Here is a 17,224-nt window from a genome sequence, read left to right on the forward strand (position 1 = left end):
CTTTAGAGAACGCGGCTGAAAAGGTTTTTTGATCCAGCGCGCCCCAAATCCCTTTGGGGGACGCTTTGGGGGACGCGGCTGGAGATGCTCTTAGGCCACCCTTGGTAAGTCTCCTCCCCTTCTTCCTAGTTCCTCCCGCCTTCCTTCCCCAATTCCCCAACCTCAAGTCCCAACCCTCGCTTACTAGCCCGAACCTCGTTTCTGTGGTGCCCAGCCCCACTGCTCTCTGGAACCTTCCCTGTGAAGGGCCACCGTGTGGTGTGCCTGTACGGGCGGGCAGGCAGGCGGTACGGATGGATCGTCCCAGCGGCGTTGGCGGCGGCGGCGTGATGCCTCTGCCCCAGCACATGCCTGATGCCGTGGGCCTCGCCACAGCGGCTGATCCCCAGTTCGTTCTGATGCGCAACACTATGCGCGAGAAGATGTAAGAAGTCGTTTGGAAGCCAGGTTTTCATTTCATTTGTAGCATTTTGAAAGAATACATGTATTCATTTCATTTACATTGTAATTCCAGAAATGGACACTTGTTTGGTTGCCACAGGAATTGTAAATGACAGTAGAATTCAATATTGAATTTGTTTGGTTGCCACAGGAATTGTGAATGACAGGTTTCAGCTCAGAATTGTGATTACACATGGCATTATTTTGCTGGATTTCCTAAATGAAATGATGGACCAATTATGTGGCAACCAAACAGCCCACCTATGGAATTTTAAAATGAATTCCAGGATTCCAGGCTCATGGATACCAAACGACCTCTAAGTGGTCATTTCTTTTATCTTCACCAGTTGAACCCAATAGAAACTTACCAGCTATAAAACTTAGTACTATATGGAGTGAAATCGTTAATTGTACGCCCTAAACAATAGTACCGAGTATTATTACTGCTTGTTGAACCGTTATGCTGTGGTAGATTGGTGGAGCTGGGCCTTTTCAGGAATTATATGACATCTCCTTAATTATTATTCATTAAAAACAGCTGGGATTCTGTCTGTATTTGATCCCTGATTTTTTTTGAAACATACTTACAGGGGGTTCTATTGGCTTTGCTCTAGCCTCTAGCTTTCACTGCAACAGCATGAGCTCCCTTGGTTTCGCAAGGAGGATACCGAAGAGGCGGCGGACTACCAAGACGCCACGGCAGCAGCAAGTGGAGCGACAACTTCTGGACCTGAACTCATTTCCAGCTTTTGAAGGAGCTGGTAATGGGGGTTCACTATCCATCCAGGAGCCTGCCTCACACAGCGGGACCTCTGGTACGGTGGTTGCCGAGACCTCACAACTCTTGTTGCCACCTGCTGCTGCAGAGTCAAACATTGGCATGAATAGTTTCCCCATCGATGTGGAAGTGATTGATGATGATGTTGTGATTTATTCTTCAAGACCACTTCCTCAAGTATGCTCCACATGCTTGCTTCTAGCTTATGTTTTGCACTTGCCGATTTCATTTACTTTGTGATTGTATGAGAAGAAGGCCAGCTAATGCTATTTCTGTCTACTTTATGTCTCAGGCTAGGCAACAATCAGCCAGAGAGAGACCTGTCACTGTGATAATAGATGATGATTCTGAAACTCCTGCTGGACCAACAGGTATCTCACAAATTGTTTGGCCCATACTGTTACATTTGGATGTAAATGTGTATGCATATTTTATATGAAATTGATTCATACTATCACGATATCGTCATGCAGCTTTTGATACATGTTGATGCATAGGCGGCGCATGTTTTCATTTGTTCTTACATGGATTCATGTCTCAACCTTGTGTGACCCGTGAATTGTAATGGATGTTGGAACGTTAATAAGTTAATATGCATCAGCCGATGCAGAGGCCAGGGGATGTCCCTGTTTCAAAAAAAAAAATGCAGCTTTTGTTTATCTCATATGAGGTTATCATGATAAATTTGCAAGTCACCAGAATTCGAACGTTTACTGTGCAAAGTAGTGTCCATCATCTCCTGTGGGAAAGGAATGATTGTGCTTGGTACAATGTGTCATCTCATATGTTTACTCGTGAAGCCTATATTTAGAGTATCAACCAACACGGAGGTAGGATCTTGCAATATGCCAGTATATTCCATATCTAGGGTAGTTTTCATCTGCCTTTAAGGCAGACTTTAGTAATGAGATTGTATTTTACAAACATCTAAGCGGTTGGTCTAAGATTTTACACCTAAGTGAGACAGCTTCTAGCTGTATAACAATTTGCCCTGGGTACCATTAAAAAAGGCCCTCGCTAACTATAACGTAGTTACTCCATTGCGGTGCAATTTTGAAGGCTCAAGTTTTAATTTTGCCCAACAGCAAAAACTAACTAGGTAACATGGGAAATATTTACGCTTCAGTTTGCAACATAGCACAGCTCCATAATAAAGAAAAACTCAAGTCTTCACATGAGCTCTCTATCTGAGTAAGACTTGAGACCTGACATACAGAAGCTTGTATGTTAGAACATAATTTCGGGCCATCTTAGGCCGAGAAAAGGCCCTGGACGCCGGCTCCACCCGCTACGGCGGTGCAATCGGTGACCTAACACGCACTGGGCCTTTCATGTGAGAACCAGGGCTCGAGCCGTGGTAAGTACCCTCATGGTATTACCACCGTTCGAGACACGCGTTCTTGATCATAGATAACAGACAAAGAAACAAATCACACAATTAATATTATTTTTAGGGCAAAGTAGTATGTACTATGTAGAGAAAGCAATGACGGAGAACCAACCTGAGGTTGGGTGGTTAGGAGGGTGGTTGTACCCCCAGCCCACCAGAGTTCAAACCCCAGGTTTGACATCTGTGTGTCTCATAAAGGCGGAATATTCATTCAGTGGGAGGCGACGTTCCCGTCGACAGCGAGGCGCCTGTGGTGACTTCGTCAATTTCAAGATCCAATCCGCCGGCTCAGTCTTCCGGAGGTGCTCATAGGGGTAGGGGTGTGCGTGTGTGCGTTCATAGGGGTGAGTGTATGCGCGTGTATGTGAGCGTCTGCGTTTGTACTGTGTTTCTCAAAAAAAAAAAAAGCAATGACGACTTCAAGTTTATGCTGGGAAAACAATCTTGTTTTGGAAAGAATTGGACCCCACCAAGATCACTGGGACTCCTGTTGTATAGAAATTGTCAAAACTACGTCCCAGTTTTATCCAAGCCATAGCTTTGCAGAGACGTGCTTGTTTCTGTCTTGTTACGGAAACTGCTTATAATTTACTAGCTTTGAATGAGGGCAAGAAAAAACTTGGGGAACATGGTCTTCAATCCTAGGCCACCAAAACATGCATATCTTAGCACTAAGATGTGTTCTACTCTTGTTTCAATGGTATTGCCCGATAAATTCATAATCATATAAAAATACTTTATCAATGCAATTTCGATACCACCAACCTACGGACATTTGCCTACTTTTGGTAAGACTCATGGAGATTTATTTCCCTGGTGGTCATCACATCCATGGCCAGTCCTGAGATTTCGGGGGCCGGGGCGAAAGTAGAAAATAGGACCTATAACCATCAAAATAGTTATTTATAGATGTAGGTATGTAATGTTATCAATGAACACAAAAGCAATACTGATATCAACTACTCCCTCTGATCCATAATAAGTGTTGTGGGTTTATTTCAAATTTAAGTAAAAATGAACTAAAACCACGACACTTATTATGGATCGGAGGGAGTAGTATATATTTATAGTATCTTAAATTTTTAAATGCAAGGTCACTTATGAGTATGGCAATACGAACCTTACGGATCATCACGTCAGCTCTGCCTATGTCCATGGCCATGGTGCGGTCTCCCATTGACCTAATCAGCATATAGCCCCCCCTTCGCCCCCCCCCCCCCTCCCCCCCCCCACACACACACACACTTAAATACTTAATCCCATCATGGATTCAACTTAACAGAAGGAAAAAATGGCCCACGCTAACCAAAGTGCGAAAAGGGCAAATAAGAAAGAAAAAAGGAGCAGGTTCAGCCGCTAGAAAACAACGACCGTATCTCTTTGTCCTTGTCCATATACGAAAGAAAAGCTTCGAAACAGCTCTAATGGCACCACCGCAGCCACATAAGTTTCACCGCCGATGCCTATGCCTTGGCTAGTTTGGGTTTGGGGGCCCTTGGTTTCTCAAACTTGGCACTGCAACCCCCTATGCCTTAAGTTCGACTCCCCACGTTTTCACGTGTTCTTATCACATGTAGCCAAACTTGGGCAGTGCATACCCTATGTGTTAAGCTCGACTCCCCGCGTCATCTGTTTTCATGTGTTTTTATTGCATCCCACATTCTATACATATGATAAGTATTATGTTAATCCCCTTTACAATAAAGATGAGTATAGCGCAGCTGGCTAGCAAGCATGCTGCTTTATGGACGTTACGCGTTCGACTTCACCATATCACATTAGGGGAAGAAATATTTTTCGCCTGTTTCCCCTTCTCTGGTTTACTTACCAGACTGACCGGGCCCAGCTGTTGGTTCCTTTTTTTTGTTAGATTGGTGGTTCTGTGATGTTTCTTAAGCAATGTTTATAGCGAACTTACTGCAAAAATTAATATTTTTTCAATTCCTTATAATTTAAGCTTCCTGATGCCCCCACCATCTGTATTATTGTGTTGATCATGCCCTTAACTTCTAGAGTATTCCACATCAACAGTCGGTTAGGATCGATATGAAAAGAGCTTGATAGAAAATTATTTACAATTTTTTTTGCGAATAGTAAATTATGTACAATAATATGCATGGAAGCTAACATTCTTCTCTTTTTGCATGGTTTGAACTTGGCACTGCATTAAATCGATACAGAATGTAAGGAATCCAATGTTCAATAAATTCTATTGAAATCTTTCCTCGTTTCGGCATATCCTCATAATTTGAGGCATGCCGCCGTGTTAGACAATTCTACTACTCATCTTCATGTTGAACGGCTGTGATATGGGATCATCTGACCTGTTGTACCATAAAAGGGCTCCAAGTATTATACTCCCTCCGTTCCATAAAAAGTATACGTAGTACAAAAATTGTACTAACCTAGTACCAAATATCCAAGCATGGCATTCTTTATTAGCTCTAAGCATTATGCTGCCTGAAAGTCGTAACCTTGCTTCAGACTTAATGCTGAGTATTCCTTTTGTTTGCTTCAGACTTAATGCTGAGTATCAATTAGATATGGAATATGACAATGTTCAGTTTCACAGCATTTCCCAATAGTGATTTATGAACTTTTCCAAATTAAGATATACTAAAACTTTCGTCTTAGATGCTGTAGATGAGTGTCTATTTTATTTATGTATTTCCTAGTTTGCCTTCTTTTCTATGTTTCCCATCTAATAACATGGTATGTACATCTTTTGTTCCAGGGGAAGGGCTTGATGAGCATGTGAACACACTATTGTCTCTGGGGATGAATCCTAGGCACAGTTGCTCGAGAGCACCGAACAGCCTTGTAATAAACATAGAAGACACACCTGAAACCAACATCTTGGTGAGAATCGTACACTGTACTTCACCAGTACCACGAATTATCTAGTAGTTATATCTGTTTTCTAAGGCTTTCTTGAACACTGTAGCCCAAGGCGGTGCAGGCTCTCCCTGAACCTGTGAGGGAGGTCCCAAAGGAGCCAAAGTTCAGCTGCCCAGTCTGCATGAATGAGCTGGTTGAACCATCGTCAACCATCTGTGGTCACATCTTCTGCCAGAAGTGCATCAGGGCTGCCATCCAGGCTAATAAGAAGTGCCCCAACTGCCGGAGGAAGCTGCAAATGAACAACTTCCACCGGGTGTACCTCCCAACGACAGATCATTAGACTGATCCAGCCATCCAGGGAGCATTAGAGCAGGGGTACCTGACCCTTTTTTGGCATCGGCAATTGTGGACTGTATCTGAACTATTCTTCACAGGGTTTATCATCCACACTCAGTTCGCCCCAACAATTTAACAAGTGCTTGAAACGTGGTAACAAATCTGCATCCTTGCTGGTAAAGGACCCATAGTCTTTTAAGTGAAAACCTGTGCTTGGTATCGTGAGCTTCATTAGCTAAGAAATATTTAACACATTTCCTGCTTGTTGGAGTATATTATATTGCGTGGGCACTCTAGAGTATGGCTCTGCTCTGTGTCTGCAATGCGTTGGTAGATTTTAGCTTTACGCTGTCGCCTAAATTTAGGCCCATTGAGACTAAAATCTTGTCACGTACAGCTTCAAAGTCTTATGCTCCTGTTGGGCTCAGAAATCAAGTTATGTGGTCACCCTGGGCCAGTCACTGCCTAGGCAAGAATCTTCCTGGGCGTGATAAGCTGGACATGCACTTAGGTTGTTTTTTGTTTACAACCAATGTCTACCTTGCCAAATAATTGGCTAGCCCACAAAATTTGGCTGTTGTTTTGATGGGTAGAGGATTTTGTCTCGTCCAGCCAACGATGCCCGTGCCTGTGCTAGTCCTGGCCAAATCATTGACCACTTGAGGGCGGTGGAAAATTGGCAGCTTTCCCTAGGTCCAGTTTCAGTCCGTTCTTTCTTTTTCTTTGGCAAGCCAGTCAGTATCCAGCTGGCCTTCTGTGGCTTCGTGTCAAGTTTGAAAACTTCAAAAGAGTAACTGTAGTGCAACACTGGAGTGTACGATAATACTGTATTTTGAATTGTAACACTTTCTGCTATTTTCAGTTTCTTAATAACTTTCTACGTATTTATAACCAAACCATCCAAGACAATCCCACCCAAAAAATTGTTTTTCCACAAAATAGCTCCACAACTGGCGGATAATTCATATCTTTAGGCTTCTACGCGATGGGGGTTCTTTAGGTGTTGCTCTAGGTGTTGAACAGTCTTTGGTGACATGTTGGTCAGTCCATTGCGCCGTGTATGGGCCGAACACCAGTGGGGGTTGTGTCTGACGACCTTGTCACCTTTGGCGGCCAAGATTCAGACAGTCTGGGTGTTTGAAGAGCCACCATCTGCCATGCCACCTCTTCCTTCACTTCCACACTTATTCACGTGCTTCCTCAACATTCAACCTAACAATGCAATGGCAAGGAGGTTCAAGTAGTATTTAGTCCAAGAGAATAGGAGATGGACACACATAAAGGAGAAGGAGAAGATTCACGTCTGAAGGCCATGTTGTCATGTCACAAGTTGGAGCGCTTGATATGGTAATGTCCAGGAAACCAACCATTTCACATCTCCTCGGTTTAACTCTTCCCTATTTTTTGAAGAGTAAACTATCAAGTTAGGCTCGTGATTGAACCTATGCAAGAATCTTCTTGGGCTTACTTAGATAAGCATGTCATTTGGTACAATGCACGAATATCCTCAGAATGTGTTGTTCTTATGGAAAGAAAGACGCGTTAGAATGCACCAACCGAAATTCATTAACTACATTGCGATAAAGTAGTTGTTGCTCCGTAGATGTGAATGGATCATCTCATACCAACGAGACATCTCTCTCGTTTCCTTGCTCTTTTGTATCATCAGCTATTTAACATAGTTTTGTTTTGAGAGGACAAACGAACATACCCATGGTACATGCTTGAACAAGCACACCACATCTGTTTACTTACAATATGAAGTTCTTTAGCATGTTGAGCCATGAGACCTTGGTAGGCTTGAGTTTTGACTTTGTAAGAAAATGATTGACCGGTCAAAGTTACGGTTACAAACACACAATATTGAAACGTTTGTCACGTGCAGAAATTTCGAAAGATTTCTCTGGCTGGAATTAATTCTATCACACTCTTTTGGCCGAATGTAATTGTAGAAAATATGAAAGGGTATACAATTATTAATGTCCTTAATTATCGTTTCCATCATCTGGCTATATAGTATCTGTGCGATATGCGTTTGGCATCACTTGGCGGCGCAGATGAATCAGGTGAGCTCCAGCGCCATTGGCGGGTCTGATGTGCCGCCACCACCAGAACAGCAACAGATGTTGGATGCGGTAGGCCTCACCATGGGGGTGGATACCAAGTTGGCGATGAGGCGCAGCATTAACCGAGACAGGATGTAAGCATTCGTTACTTTTATTCGCTCCGATTGGGATGACTAGAATATATACTATGTAGTTTATTCACTAACTAATTTAATGGCTAAGGGTTTTGATTGCATACCTGAAACAGTAGTGTTGTATACGAGGCCTTTGCGCAGCAATTATGAAACTTTGTGATGTAATTGAACCTTCCCCGTTCTTGTCCTCCGCCGCTGATTTTGATCTGATACCTTGTTCTTGAAAATCACAGATCCGAGCATATAGAGAGTAAGAAATACTTGGCTAACTTGCAAGGGATGCTGCCAGACCTTGCGACACAGCTCGAGGAAATATTGTTTAAAGTTCATGGATGCAAGGTGTTTTTTTTTCCTTTTGTGATTCGATTTTCAAACAATCAAGTTAATCTCCAAGCAAAAAAATATATACTGTTTCACCATTTTAGTAACTGGTATTTATGTTTTTTGGACAGAGGGAGTACTACAATATGGTGGAGCGGCTGTTTGAGCCAGAATTGCAGCTTGCTATCCAGCTCTTGAGTGTCCAGAACCCACAAAATCAAGAACTGTCAAGGAATATCCAAACTTTCCCTGCAATAGGAACAAATTTTTGCGCACCTGGTAGTATCAAGGGCGAAAGTGGAAATCCTATGATGTATTCAGATGTGAAATTTAAGATGGGACTTGCTTCTTCATCTCTAATAGGCATGTTGCTTCCACAGAGTGCACATAATTTAACAAAAAATGCTGCTCATATCATATCCTTAGGCGCTTTCAAATATTCATCTATTGCACTTTAAAATTATGCTCCATATACTATTCGTTCTTACAGATTTATATATGATCCGCACATGTATATTTTTTTTCTTTTTCTAGTTTGTATTATAGACCATGTTTCCCATTTACTAAGTTGTTTGTGCTCCCTTCTTTCCAGGAAAACATCCCAAGGTGATGGAGGCGAAGGAGGTCCCAAGGGAACTAAAGTTCAGCTGCCCAGTCTGCATGAACGAGCTGGTGGATGCATCATCCACCATATGCGGCCACATCTTCTGCGAGAACTGCATCAAGGCCTCTATCCAGGCTCAGAGAAAGTGCCCTACCTGCCGGAAGAAGCTGACCCTGCGCGGTTTCCACCGGCTCTACCTCCCGGCGACAAACTAGAGCCGCTGCGCCAATCTGAACTTTCTCCCCACCAGCATTTTGGGATTGTATCTGAATCAGCCTTCACAAGGTTATCGTTACCAATTAGTTTTTTCCCAAAAATTTGAGAACCATGTTTTCATGGCACTTGAGACGTCGTTATCAATAAGTATCTGTAGCTGGTTAAGAATATAGATATCTCAAGACTGTTGTTGCCTTTCCTTTGGCATGTCAAAGCCCGTGCCTGGTATTGTGAACTCCGTGTGCGATGAAATATTTGATATATATTTTTTCTGTTTCTTAGGGTATATGATGTTGTCTGCAAACTCCAGAATACAGATTTGTTCAGGTCACAGTTTTGAAGATTTGGTTATTTTCAAGGCTAACCCCGCTTTATTAATAACTAGTAAATATGCCCGCGCGTTGCGGCGGATTAACTTTTAATCAATATTACCATAAAAAATAAGTTGTCCACAAATACAAGGACCTTGCTGCGGGTTAATCATCAATGGTGCAGATGATGGCACACCTATAGCTCGAGAGCCAAAAGCACCTTCCGAGAGCTGTAGCTAGCTAATCAGCCTTTACGTTTCATGTTTTAGCAGGGTCATTATCTCTACCCATGGGCAGACTCATACACTCTGGGGCTAAATCCCCTGATGCTCCGGAATCCAGATGTTCAGCCATCTATTTACAGCCTGACTGTGAACGACCTGATTCTGACTGTAATCGATCAGGTGGCCCTCGCGAGGGGAATACACAACAAGTTAGTGGCCTACACGCGGCACAAAGGCACACACAAGTCACACAATCAGCAGCTGCTAGAACGAAGCACGGGGCATCCTATCTGCCACTTCTTTTCATTCTTATCTTTTCACCACATAATATTCTCTCTCTTTCTTTCATTGAAGGTTGCGGCAAAAAAATTCGATCAAAGAAAGCAAATTTGATCGAGCTTTACCATGATGTATAGAGCAGGTGGTCTAGTTGCCTCCGTTGCCGCGAGCTCGAGGTTGTATCGCAACACGCTAGCTAGGCTTTCGAACATGAGAAAAAGAAAAGGCCTTCGAACTAGTGACAGACCACGCGGTGCCGCAGCTCGCTAGCTAGGACTTCGAACCAGCGACGCAGGCACGCAGCACGCGGTGGCGCACGAAGACACAGGAAGTCTGGGCGCTGGAGCGGACCGTGGAGAAGGAGAAGTGAATCGGGGACATCGGACATGGCATCTCGCCGGGAAGAAGAGCGGGGAACACATGGCTAGCGGAGGTGGGACCGGGCCAGCGGGGCAGAGGAGGCAGAACCTTCGACGGGCTCCCGGCCGGCGGTAGGGTAGCCGGGGCGGCGCGTGGCGCTGCAACGGGACCACGCGGTGTCACTGCGTCAGGTACCCAGATTGCCGGCACAAAAAAGTGCCGGCAAAGATTTTTCAAGGCATAAAAAAAAAGTGTTGCGTTTATTCCAGTCGAGGTAGGTCTTTGCCGGCATTTTTAGAAAAGTGCCGTTAATTGTATTTTAAGACACTTCCAAAAGTGCCGCTAGTTAGTATTGCCGGCACTTTTGAAAGATGCCATGGAATCTTTTTGCTGCCACTTTCCGAAAATGCCATAAAATCTTTTTGCCGGCACTTTTCGAAAAATATCACGAAATCTTTTTACTAGCACTTTTCTAGGGATACCATCTAAATTTTTTGCCGGCACTTTTAAAGGATGCATACAATTACTTTTTCAGGCTTTTAATTCTGGTGCCGCTGATTATTTTCTTAGGCATTTTTAAGGTTGCTATACTGCTTGCAAACATTCAAGCAATCTACAATTAAGCATACATCACACTCAAGAAATCAAGCAATGTTTAAAACCAATATTTCCAAGCAATCTAGGTTTGAAACCAACATTTGAAACATTCAAGGATTCACAATCCATGCATCTAATTAACTTCCATGACCAACAGTGTTCATCACCACATCATGAACAACATGGTTTGAAACCATTAGATAAAATACACAACAAGGTTCATCTAACATGGTTCATCTAACTGGCTTCCATCTTACTTGTCTGACCAACAAGGTTCTTTGTTCCCGATTCGCTTGCTTGTTCCTCCAATGTCAGCATCCTACCATCACATCTAGAATAAACAGACTAAACACAGAAGTAGTTATGTTCCTTATACCAGGGAAGTAGATATATTACCCATTGCGAAAATAAAATCCAATTGCAGCAATAATGTGAAGAAAATCGTCTAATATTCGCACTTACAAATTCAGTAGGTCAAAAGCTTTATGGAGCCTATTACAGGAAAGATATTAGAGTACAAAATAAAATCATTTGTAGCAACTAAATATTAGTTGGTTCTACACAGGTAATAGGCCAAAACTGAACATAATGGCTTAAAGAATAATTACTTTTATCCTGTAACAATACCTCGTATCGAAATGTATATAGAGAGCAAAAGCTCAACAGAGATGTGTTATTAGACAGTTAAGGCTCTGAGCACATGAATAAGAATTAGGGGGTTAGCTTAACCATGCTCGTTGAAGAGATTAACCCATGCATGTTTAAAGTGGCTAAAAAGTAGGTCGTGCATTATAGAAAATTGGGTTCTATAGGAAAAAGTATATAGTAGTAGACTTTAAGCAACGAAGCATCATTTATACCTTGCCTTCAATCTTATCAATGACACTGCAATTTCAACATAACACATGTGAAAAAATCAGTGAATTATGATTAATACAAATGTGCTGCATGCAAATGAAACAAGGTAAGGAGATTATCAATCTTGAACCTACAACATGATAACAATGGCAGCTTCTATGGAAAAGCTTTAGCACAAACAGTAACGCAAACATACTGATGACTGCTAGTCACTGATGGGTACAACAGATAAAAATTACCTATCAGTATTACTGTACCCAGTTGATTTCATGGGGAATGCAGTAACATCCATTTCTGTTCCACTCTTTATGTACTGCATAAATACACCAAGTACATGTTGTGTCAGGTTTGACACAAGTATCCTGTCACTACCACTTGAGTTTTAGAGTGGTATTTATAGTGACTGCACTTAGAGTTTATTTATGTCCAAGCAACTACGTACAGGTTAAGGCACTCCAGCTAAGTTGGTTTAGAAAGTTAAAAACAAATCAAGCAATTTGATTGTTTATGAACTTGTGGACATAGGCCAAATAGGCACTGTCCTACTCAAATGACAAATACAGATTATGCAGTTTCAAAAGATAAGATAAGAAAGACAGAGAGCAACAGTAGGTAGGGCACAGGATGCAGGCAGATGCTTTTGCCTAATTCAGCTTTTTATCTAGCCATTGCAGCACACACGTTTTTTGCCTAATTTTGGTTTGGCGGGGTTGTTTGAGGGACGCCGCTTGCACCCCTAACAGTAGGACCAATTTCAGTATGAAATGAAGCAACATTTAGAAACTGCTCATATGTGCAACTAGACAAGTAAATCATCCTACACGAGTTTGTAAATGTGCTTTCCAACCAACCTTGTCAGGTATACCAAATATCCAATAGGTTAAGTAAGATTCTATAATGCCAAAAGGCATTTACTAGAGAAGTGGAACTCTGGTATCAAGTATTCAAGGACTAACCTTCCCTCCGGCCCATCTTAGACAGAAGCGTGTGCCCAATATTGTCAGCTTGAATCTTAGCCTTCTCGCAGCTTCTTTGGTAGCCTTTTGTGCTGCAGGATCAGTACAACGTGCCATGAACTTCTCAAGTTCTTCCTGAGGAACGAAGTCACCCATGTGGTGTCCCCTCTAGGAGGACCTAGAAACACAGAAAAGATTGTACTACAATAAACATCGAAGTCTCTACAGCCTACCAATAGAGCACTGGATAATAATAAATGTAAAACGGTACCCTGAACAAGGCAAGAAGGTGGTGACATTTCCAACCCTTTCAATCAACACCCTTTCCGGCAATATCGATACAGTTAATCTACAAGTGGCAGCCATAAGAAAAACCAAAACCCAGCATGTACAGGAGCACTGTCAATATTAAAGAAAGCAGGTTACTTGTGTTAAGCTTCATGCACTAGCCACTTGAACCAAAAGTCCGAACTGATGGAAAGGGCTAGGCAATCCACATATACATTTCACAACACCCCCACTCGCGTGTGACGGGAGAAGAGAAAGTCAACACGTGAAAGAAGAAGAGCACACCGAAACAGGGCATCAACGGTGGCTAAAGAGGGGGGCAACAACAATTTTTAGGCTTAATTGCGAAAACCATGTGAAAACCAGGATTTGAACTCGAGACCTGGGGCTCTGATACCATGTTAAGCTTCATGCACTAGCCACTTGAACCAAAAGTCCGAACTGATGGAAAGGGCTAGGCAATCCACATATACATTTCACAACAACTTGAAGCCAGTAACAAAAAATATTGACACAGTGAAATTGTGTACAGAAGCCCAGCATGTCTATTTGTATATTTCCTATGGTTGCAGCATTGTCTATGCATTTTAAACTTTGCAGTACAGGAAATCAAGAATTATTAAGTGATAGAGTTGCACAAACTACAAGCTCTTTTTTAAATGTTCCCATGCCAATTATAGATCAGCAACAGTTGCATTTAAATAATCACCATGAGCATGGAAATTGATCAAACATAAGTTGAAAGTAGCAAGAGAAAATTCAGACTCCCAATAAAACATAAGTTACATATAAATAATCATGATGAGCATGTAAGTTGACTGTAAGTGTATTGGAGAAACAAAATTCAGTTATATGAGGGATTTTGAAGAAATAAGAACCTGTACAGATATGCCATGCCTTGATTGTCAGTGTACCTACCCATAGTACTCCGTGTGCCCGATTGCACTCAGAAGTATGAACAAGACAATGTCTCATCGACCGCTACTGATGAACCCACGTTGCTTCCCTTTCACTTGGAAGAATGCTAGCAAAGGAGACAACGAAACTACTATTACCCTGTTGAGCGGAGTGGCAGATAGTTATACTGCTGCCTTCGAAGTCACTACACAATACTTCAATGTGATGCTCAAGCAATGAAGAATACACAAGCAATGAAAATGTATCTTACTCTGAAATGCTGATCAAAGCCATCAGCACGCTCTGCAATGCTTACTGTTCTTCAAAACCTACATATTGCATATACAGTTTGTAACAACTAGAGATTGTGCCTCATATCAACTAATAATGAATCATGTTCATGGCAACTATAAATTCGATAACAAGATCACACCATTTGAACATAAATACATATCAATGGTGGGTATGGGCATTTTAACGAACAAATCAATGGTGGGTGTAGGCATTTTAACGAATACATCGTGGGCAACAATTATCCCCAAATCAGAGTTGAATGGATCAACTAATGAACTGCACGATAGGGGCTAGATTTGAAGACTAATCCATGTATGCAACTGAACATCAAATCCCAAACACATTAGTGGACTCACCAGATGATGCGTGCCCCTCATCGTCGATGGGAATGGACGATGCTCGTGGCTGCAGCCTGGTGCCGTCTCCATGCTTGCAGAAAGCAAAGCAACAAAAAAAGTAGAATCAGCCAAAGAAATTTACACAGACCTCGACTTGATGTAGTATTTGCAAATTGCTGCACATTGGACATGGCATTGACTTTATATGCAAGGAAACGCAGTAATCTAGCAGCAAGAGCGTGTGTGTTTTTTTTGGGATTAGAGACGAAGTGTAGAACTATCCAACTGGACAAGCTGGTTAAAGTTTTTTTTAGTTGAGAAATTAAAGCATGTATCGTCATCGAAACTAAACCTGCACTCTCTTCTACTGTGTACGAATGTTCAGTGCTTGGAGCAGGACAGAGTGGCAGTTTCAGGAATAACCGAAGTACAATACAGTAAAAACTTTTTTTTTTGAAGAATCGAGGTTCAACTCACATCGAACCGTGTGGTAATCTGGGCACCACAGACCACAATATCCTCTAGAAAAACATTGCATCGAACATTCGGCTAAGAAGTAGAGTACGACACTGCTAATTTCACCAACAGAAGCAGTAGGAAAAGATATAGCTGCGCAGCAAATCGCGCAGTAACCACGCCGGGGACTCAGTTAATTTCACCAATAGTAGCAGTAGAAGCAGTAAGCAAAGCAGGAGTTAATTTCAGCAAATCGCGCAGTAACCACGCCGGGGACTGCCGTGATTTACGACCTCCCACGCGCGCGATTCTCGCGACCAGTCCGCCAAAAATTACTACTAGTACTACCGCTAGAAACGTCCCGGCGATGACCTGCAGCTCGCCGCAGCGCAAACCCATCCAAACCCCAACCAAAACGAGGCCAGGAAATCTCAAAGCCACAGCATAGCAGGGGGAGTGAATCCATCAGGCAACGGGAGGAGCTAGCGCCCCGATGGAGGTAGCGAGGGATCTGCGCTTACCAGCCTCCTCCGCCTTCCGCGACGCGAGGCGGCCGTCCCGGAACGAGACCCTCCGCGGCTCCGCCATGCCCTCCGCTCCCGGCGCGGGTCGCCGCCGCGTGCGTGGGGTCTGGAAGCTTCGATTTCGTCGATGGGAGCGGCGGCGCGGTACCGCGGCGGCGACCGTGCCGAACCCCACACCTAGGGTTAGCCGCCACGCCGCACTCGGGGGCAGAAAGGCGGGGCGCTGGTAGGTATCCGGTGGAGGGGCCTACGAAGAAGCTTGCTCAGTGCGTGGAGGCGGAGGATGCGGCGGCGTTGGACGGCACGACGGCGAGAGACGGCGGGCATCGGGGACCGAGGAACCAAGGTCGCGACAGAGAGGTAGGTGCGGGAGAGGAGTTGATTTGGGTCGGGAAAGTCTGTTCGAATTTTGCACTTAGGCCCTTCAGAAAATATTTGGGGGGAGGGGAAATGCCGGCATTTTTACTAAATGCCAGTATACATCAACATTAACGGCACTTCCTAACATATGCCAGTAATTAGGTGATAATTTGAAGCACTCATCAAAAAAGTGCCCCTAATCACTAGCATCAGCGGCATATTTTAAAGTGCCGGCAAGAAATGTGCCGGCAATACCGGCACGTGAGGTAGTGTGTTCCGGGCCAGCGACGCAGGAGCGCTGCTTTAGAATCTGCTTTAGAATCCAAGAGGGCATGGCGGCGGGTAGATGGTAGGGGCGCTAACAGGGGAATGGAGAACTGCGCATCTTTCACGTGAAACGTTATTTTACGTGAGCGGTGGCATTGCTTCGTAAATTCAACTGAAAACTAGGAGTAGTTCCAAACCGGACGAAAAAATGGGATAAGCCTTATACTTCCTTTATTAGTAACTAGGACAAAACCCGTGCTTCCCTATGGAGCAAATCGCAAATCTATCCTATAGTTCTTGGTTGTCGCCTAGGACACACACATCGTCTTTCTGCTAACCCCACCACACTTGGGCGAGGTTACATGGCTGTATCGTACACTCGTACCGACCATACCTCTTTCGTTCATCGCTCTCTCATTGTCTCCATTGCACCGCTCATCGAGAATTTATGACAGGCTAAAATGAAAAGTTCTTAAAACAAGGATAATCGTCCGGGACGCGCGATCAAGAGGCGATCGCGGTGATTCCCAGCCGCCTCCTGTCGGCGCGCCGATCTACCCCAAGTCGATGGCCTTTGGGCCATGGAGGAGGGTGGATCTATCCCCCGTCAGTAGGAGGGCTTCGTATTTTTGGTTTTAGGGTGAATGTTGGGTGGGGCGGCGTCTTCTCCAATAAAGTCTTCTCAGCTTCAACCCCATCTCAACGGCGATGTCGAGAAGCTTGTGGGAGTGGTGTGATTTTCGAGAACTGATACGTCTCTCACGTATCTATAATTTCTTATGTTCCATGCTAGTTTTATGACAATACCCACATGTTTTATACATACTTTACATCATTTATATGCATATTCCGGCACTAACCTATTAACGAGATGCCGAAGCGTCAGTTCCTGTTTTCTGTTGTTTTTGGTTTCAGAAATCCTACAAAGGAAATATTCTCGGAATTGGACGAAATCAACACCCAGGGTCTTATTTATCCACGGAGCTTCCAGAAGACCGAAGAGCATACAAAGTGGGGCCACGAGGCGCCCTAACCATAGGGCGGCGCGGCCAGCATGGGACCCGCGCCGGCCTATGGTGTGGGGCCCC

General features: G+C 43.6%; 3 protein-coding genes across 9 annotated transcripts; 2 read left to right on the forward strand and 1 right to left on the reverse strand.

Moving 5' to 3' along the window:
• Nucleotides 1-308: 308 nt before the first annotated feature.
• Nucleotides 309-6,087, forward strand: LOC127345359 (uncharacterized). The gene is made up of 5 exons (XM_051371827.2): nt 309-424; nt 1,032-1,396; nt 1,512-1,590; nt 5,344-5,468; nt 5,554-6,087. The coding sequence occupies exons 2-5, from the start codon at nt 1,079-1,081 to the stop codon at nt 5,788-5,790; spliced, it is 759 nt and encodes a 252-aa protein (XP_051227787.1). The 5' UTR covers nt 309-424; nt 1,032-1,078; the 3' UTR covers nt 5,791-6,087.
• A 1,756-nt stretch (nt 6,088-7,843) lies between these two features.
• On the forward strand, nt 7,844-9,126 carry LOC127340241 (probable histone acetyltransferase HAC-like 1). The gene is made up of 4 exons (XM_051366014.2): nt 7,844-7,986; nt 8,220-8,325; nt 8,439-8,670; nt 8,900-9,126. The coding sequence occupies exons 1-4, from the start codon at nt 7,844-7,846 to the stop codon at nt 9,124-9,126; spliced, it is 708 nt and encodes a 235-aa protein (XP_051221974.2).
• A 1,814-nt stretch (nt 9,127-10,940) lies between these two features.
• LOC127345361 (SURP and G-patch domain-containing protein 1-like protein) lies at nt 10,941-15,921 on the reverse strand. Of its 7 annotated transcripts, none has more exons than XM_071828619.1 (8): nt 15,507-15,918; nt 14,548-14,620; nt 14,169-14,226; nt 13,919-14,024; nt 12,984-13,061; nt 12,713-12,890; nt 11,996-12,069; nt 10,941-11,783 (listed from the first exon to the last, which is right to left on the reverse strand). In XM_071828619.1, exons 6-8 carry the CDS (start codon nt 12,866-12,868, stop codon nt 11,753-11,755), a joined length of 261 nt encoding a protein of 86 aa, XP_071684720.1. In that variant the 5' UTR covers nt 12,869-12,890; nt 12,984-13,061; nt 13,919-14,024; nt 14,169-14,226; nt 14,548-14,620; nt 15,507-15,918; the 3' UTR covers nt 10,941-11,752. The 7 variants fall into 7 exon arrangements, 6 of the variants coding, with proteins under 6 accessions (XP_071684720.1, XP_071684718.1, XP_071684717.1 ...); XM_071828617.1 differs by having other exon boundaries at nt 13,919-14,056; XM_071828616.1 differs by having other exon boundaries at nt 12,984-13,111; nt 13,919-14,056; nt 15,507-15,917.
• Nucleotides 15,922-17,224: the final 1,303 nt, after the last annotated feature.

The sequence above is a fragment of the Lolium perenne genome, chromosome 3 (genome assembly GCF_019359855.2).
Source record: "Lolium perenne isolate Kyuss_39 chromosome 3, Kyuss_2.0, whole genome shotgun sequence".
In the NCBI taxonomy this organism is placed as follows: Eukaryota; Viridiplantae; Streptophyta; class Magnoliopsida; order Poales; family Poaceae; genus Lolium; species Lolium perenne.

Bases quoted from the DNA above. Each gene is read 5' to 3' on its own strand.
- LOC127345359 (XM_051371827.2), top strand. From the start codon at position 1,079: ATGAGCTCCCTTGGTTTCGCAAGGAGGATACCGAAGAGGCGGCGGACT. The intron at 1,591-5,343 runs GTATCTCACAAA...CTTTTGTTCCAG, and splicing joins AACTCCTGCTGGACCAACAG to GGGAAGGGCTTGATGAGCAT. The intron at 5,469-5,553 runs GTGAGAATCGTA...TGAACACTGTAG, and splicing joins CACCTGAAACCAACATCTTG to CCCAAGGCGGTGCAGGCTCT.
- LOC127340241 (XM_051366014.2), top strand. From the start codon at position 7,844: ATGAATCAGGTGAGCTCCAGCGCCATTGGCGGGTCTGATGTGCCGCCA. The intron at 7,987-8,219 runs GTAAGCATTCGT...TGAAAATCACAG, and splicing joins AGCATTAACCGAGACAGGAT to ATCCGAGCATATAGAGAGTA. The intron at 8,671-8,899 runs GCATGTTGCTTC...CCTTCTTTCCAG, and splicing joins TGCTTCTTCATCTCTAATAG to GAAAACATCCCAAGGTGATG.
- LOC127345361 (XM_071828621.1), bottom strand. From the start codon at position 12,868: ATGGGTGACTTCGTTCCTCAGGAAGAACTTGAGAAGTTCATGGCACGT. The intron at 12,070-12,712 runs GTTAGTCCTTGA...GTATTTATGCAG, and splicing joins TAAGATGGGCCGGAGGGAAG to TACATAAAGAGTGGAACAGA. The intron at 11,784-11,995 runs GTAATTTTTATC...TTGAAATTGCAG, and splicing joins GGGTACAGTAATACTGATAG to TGTCATTGATAAGATTGAAG.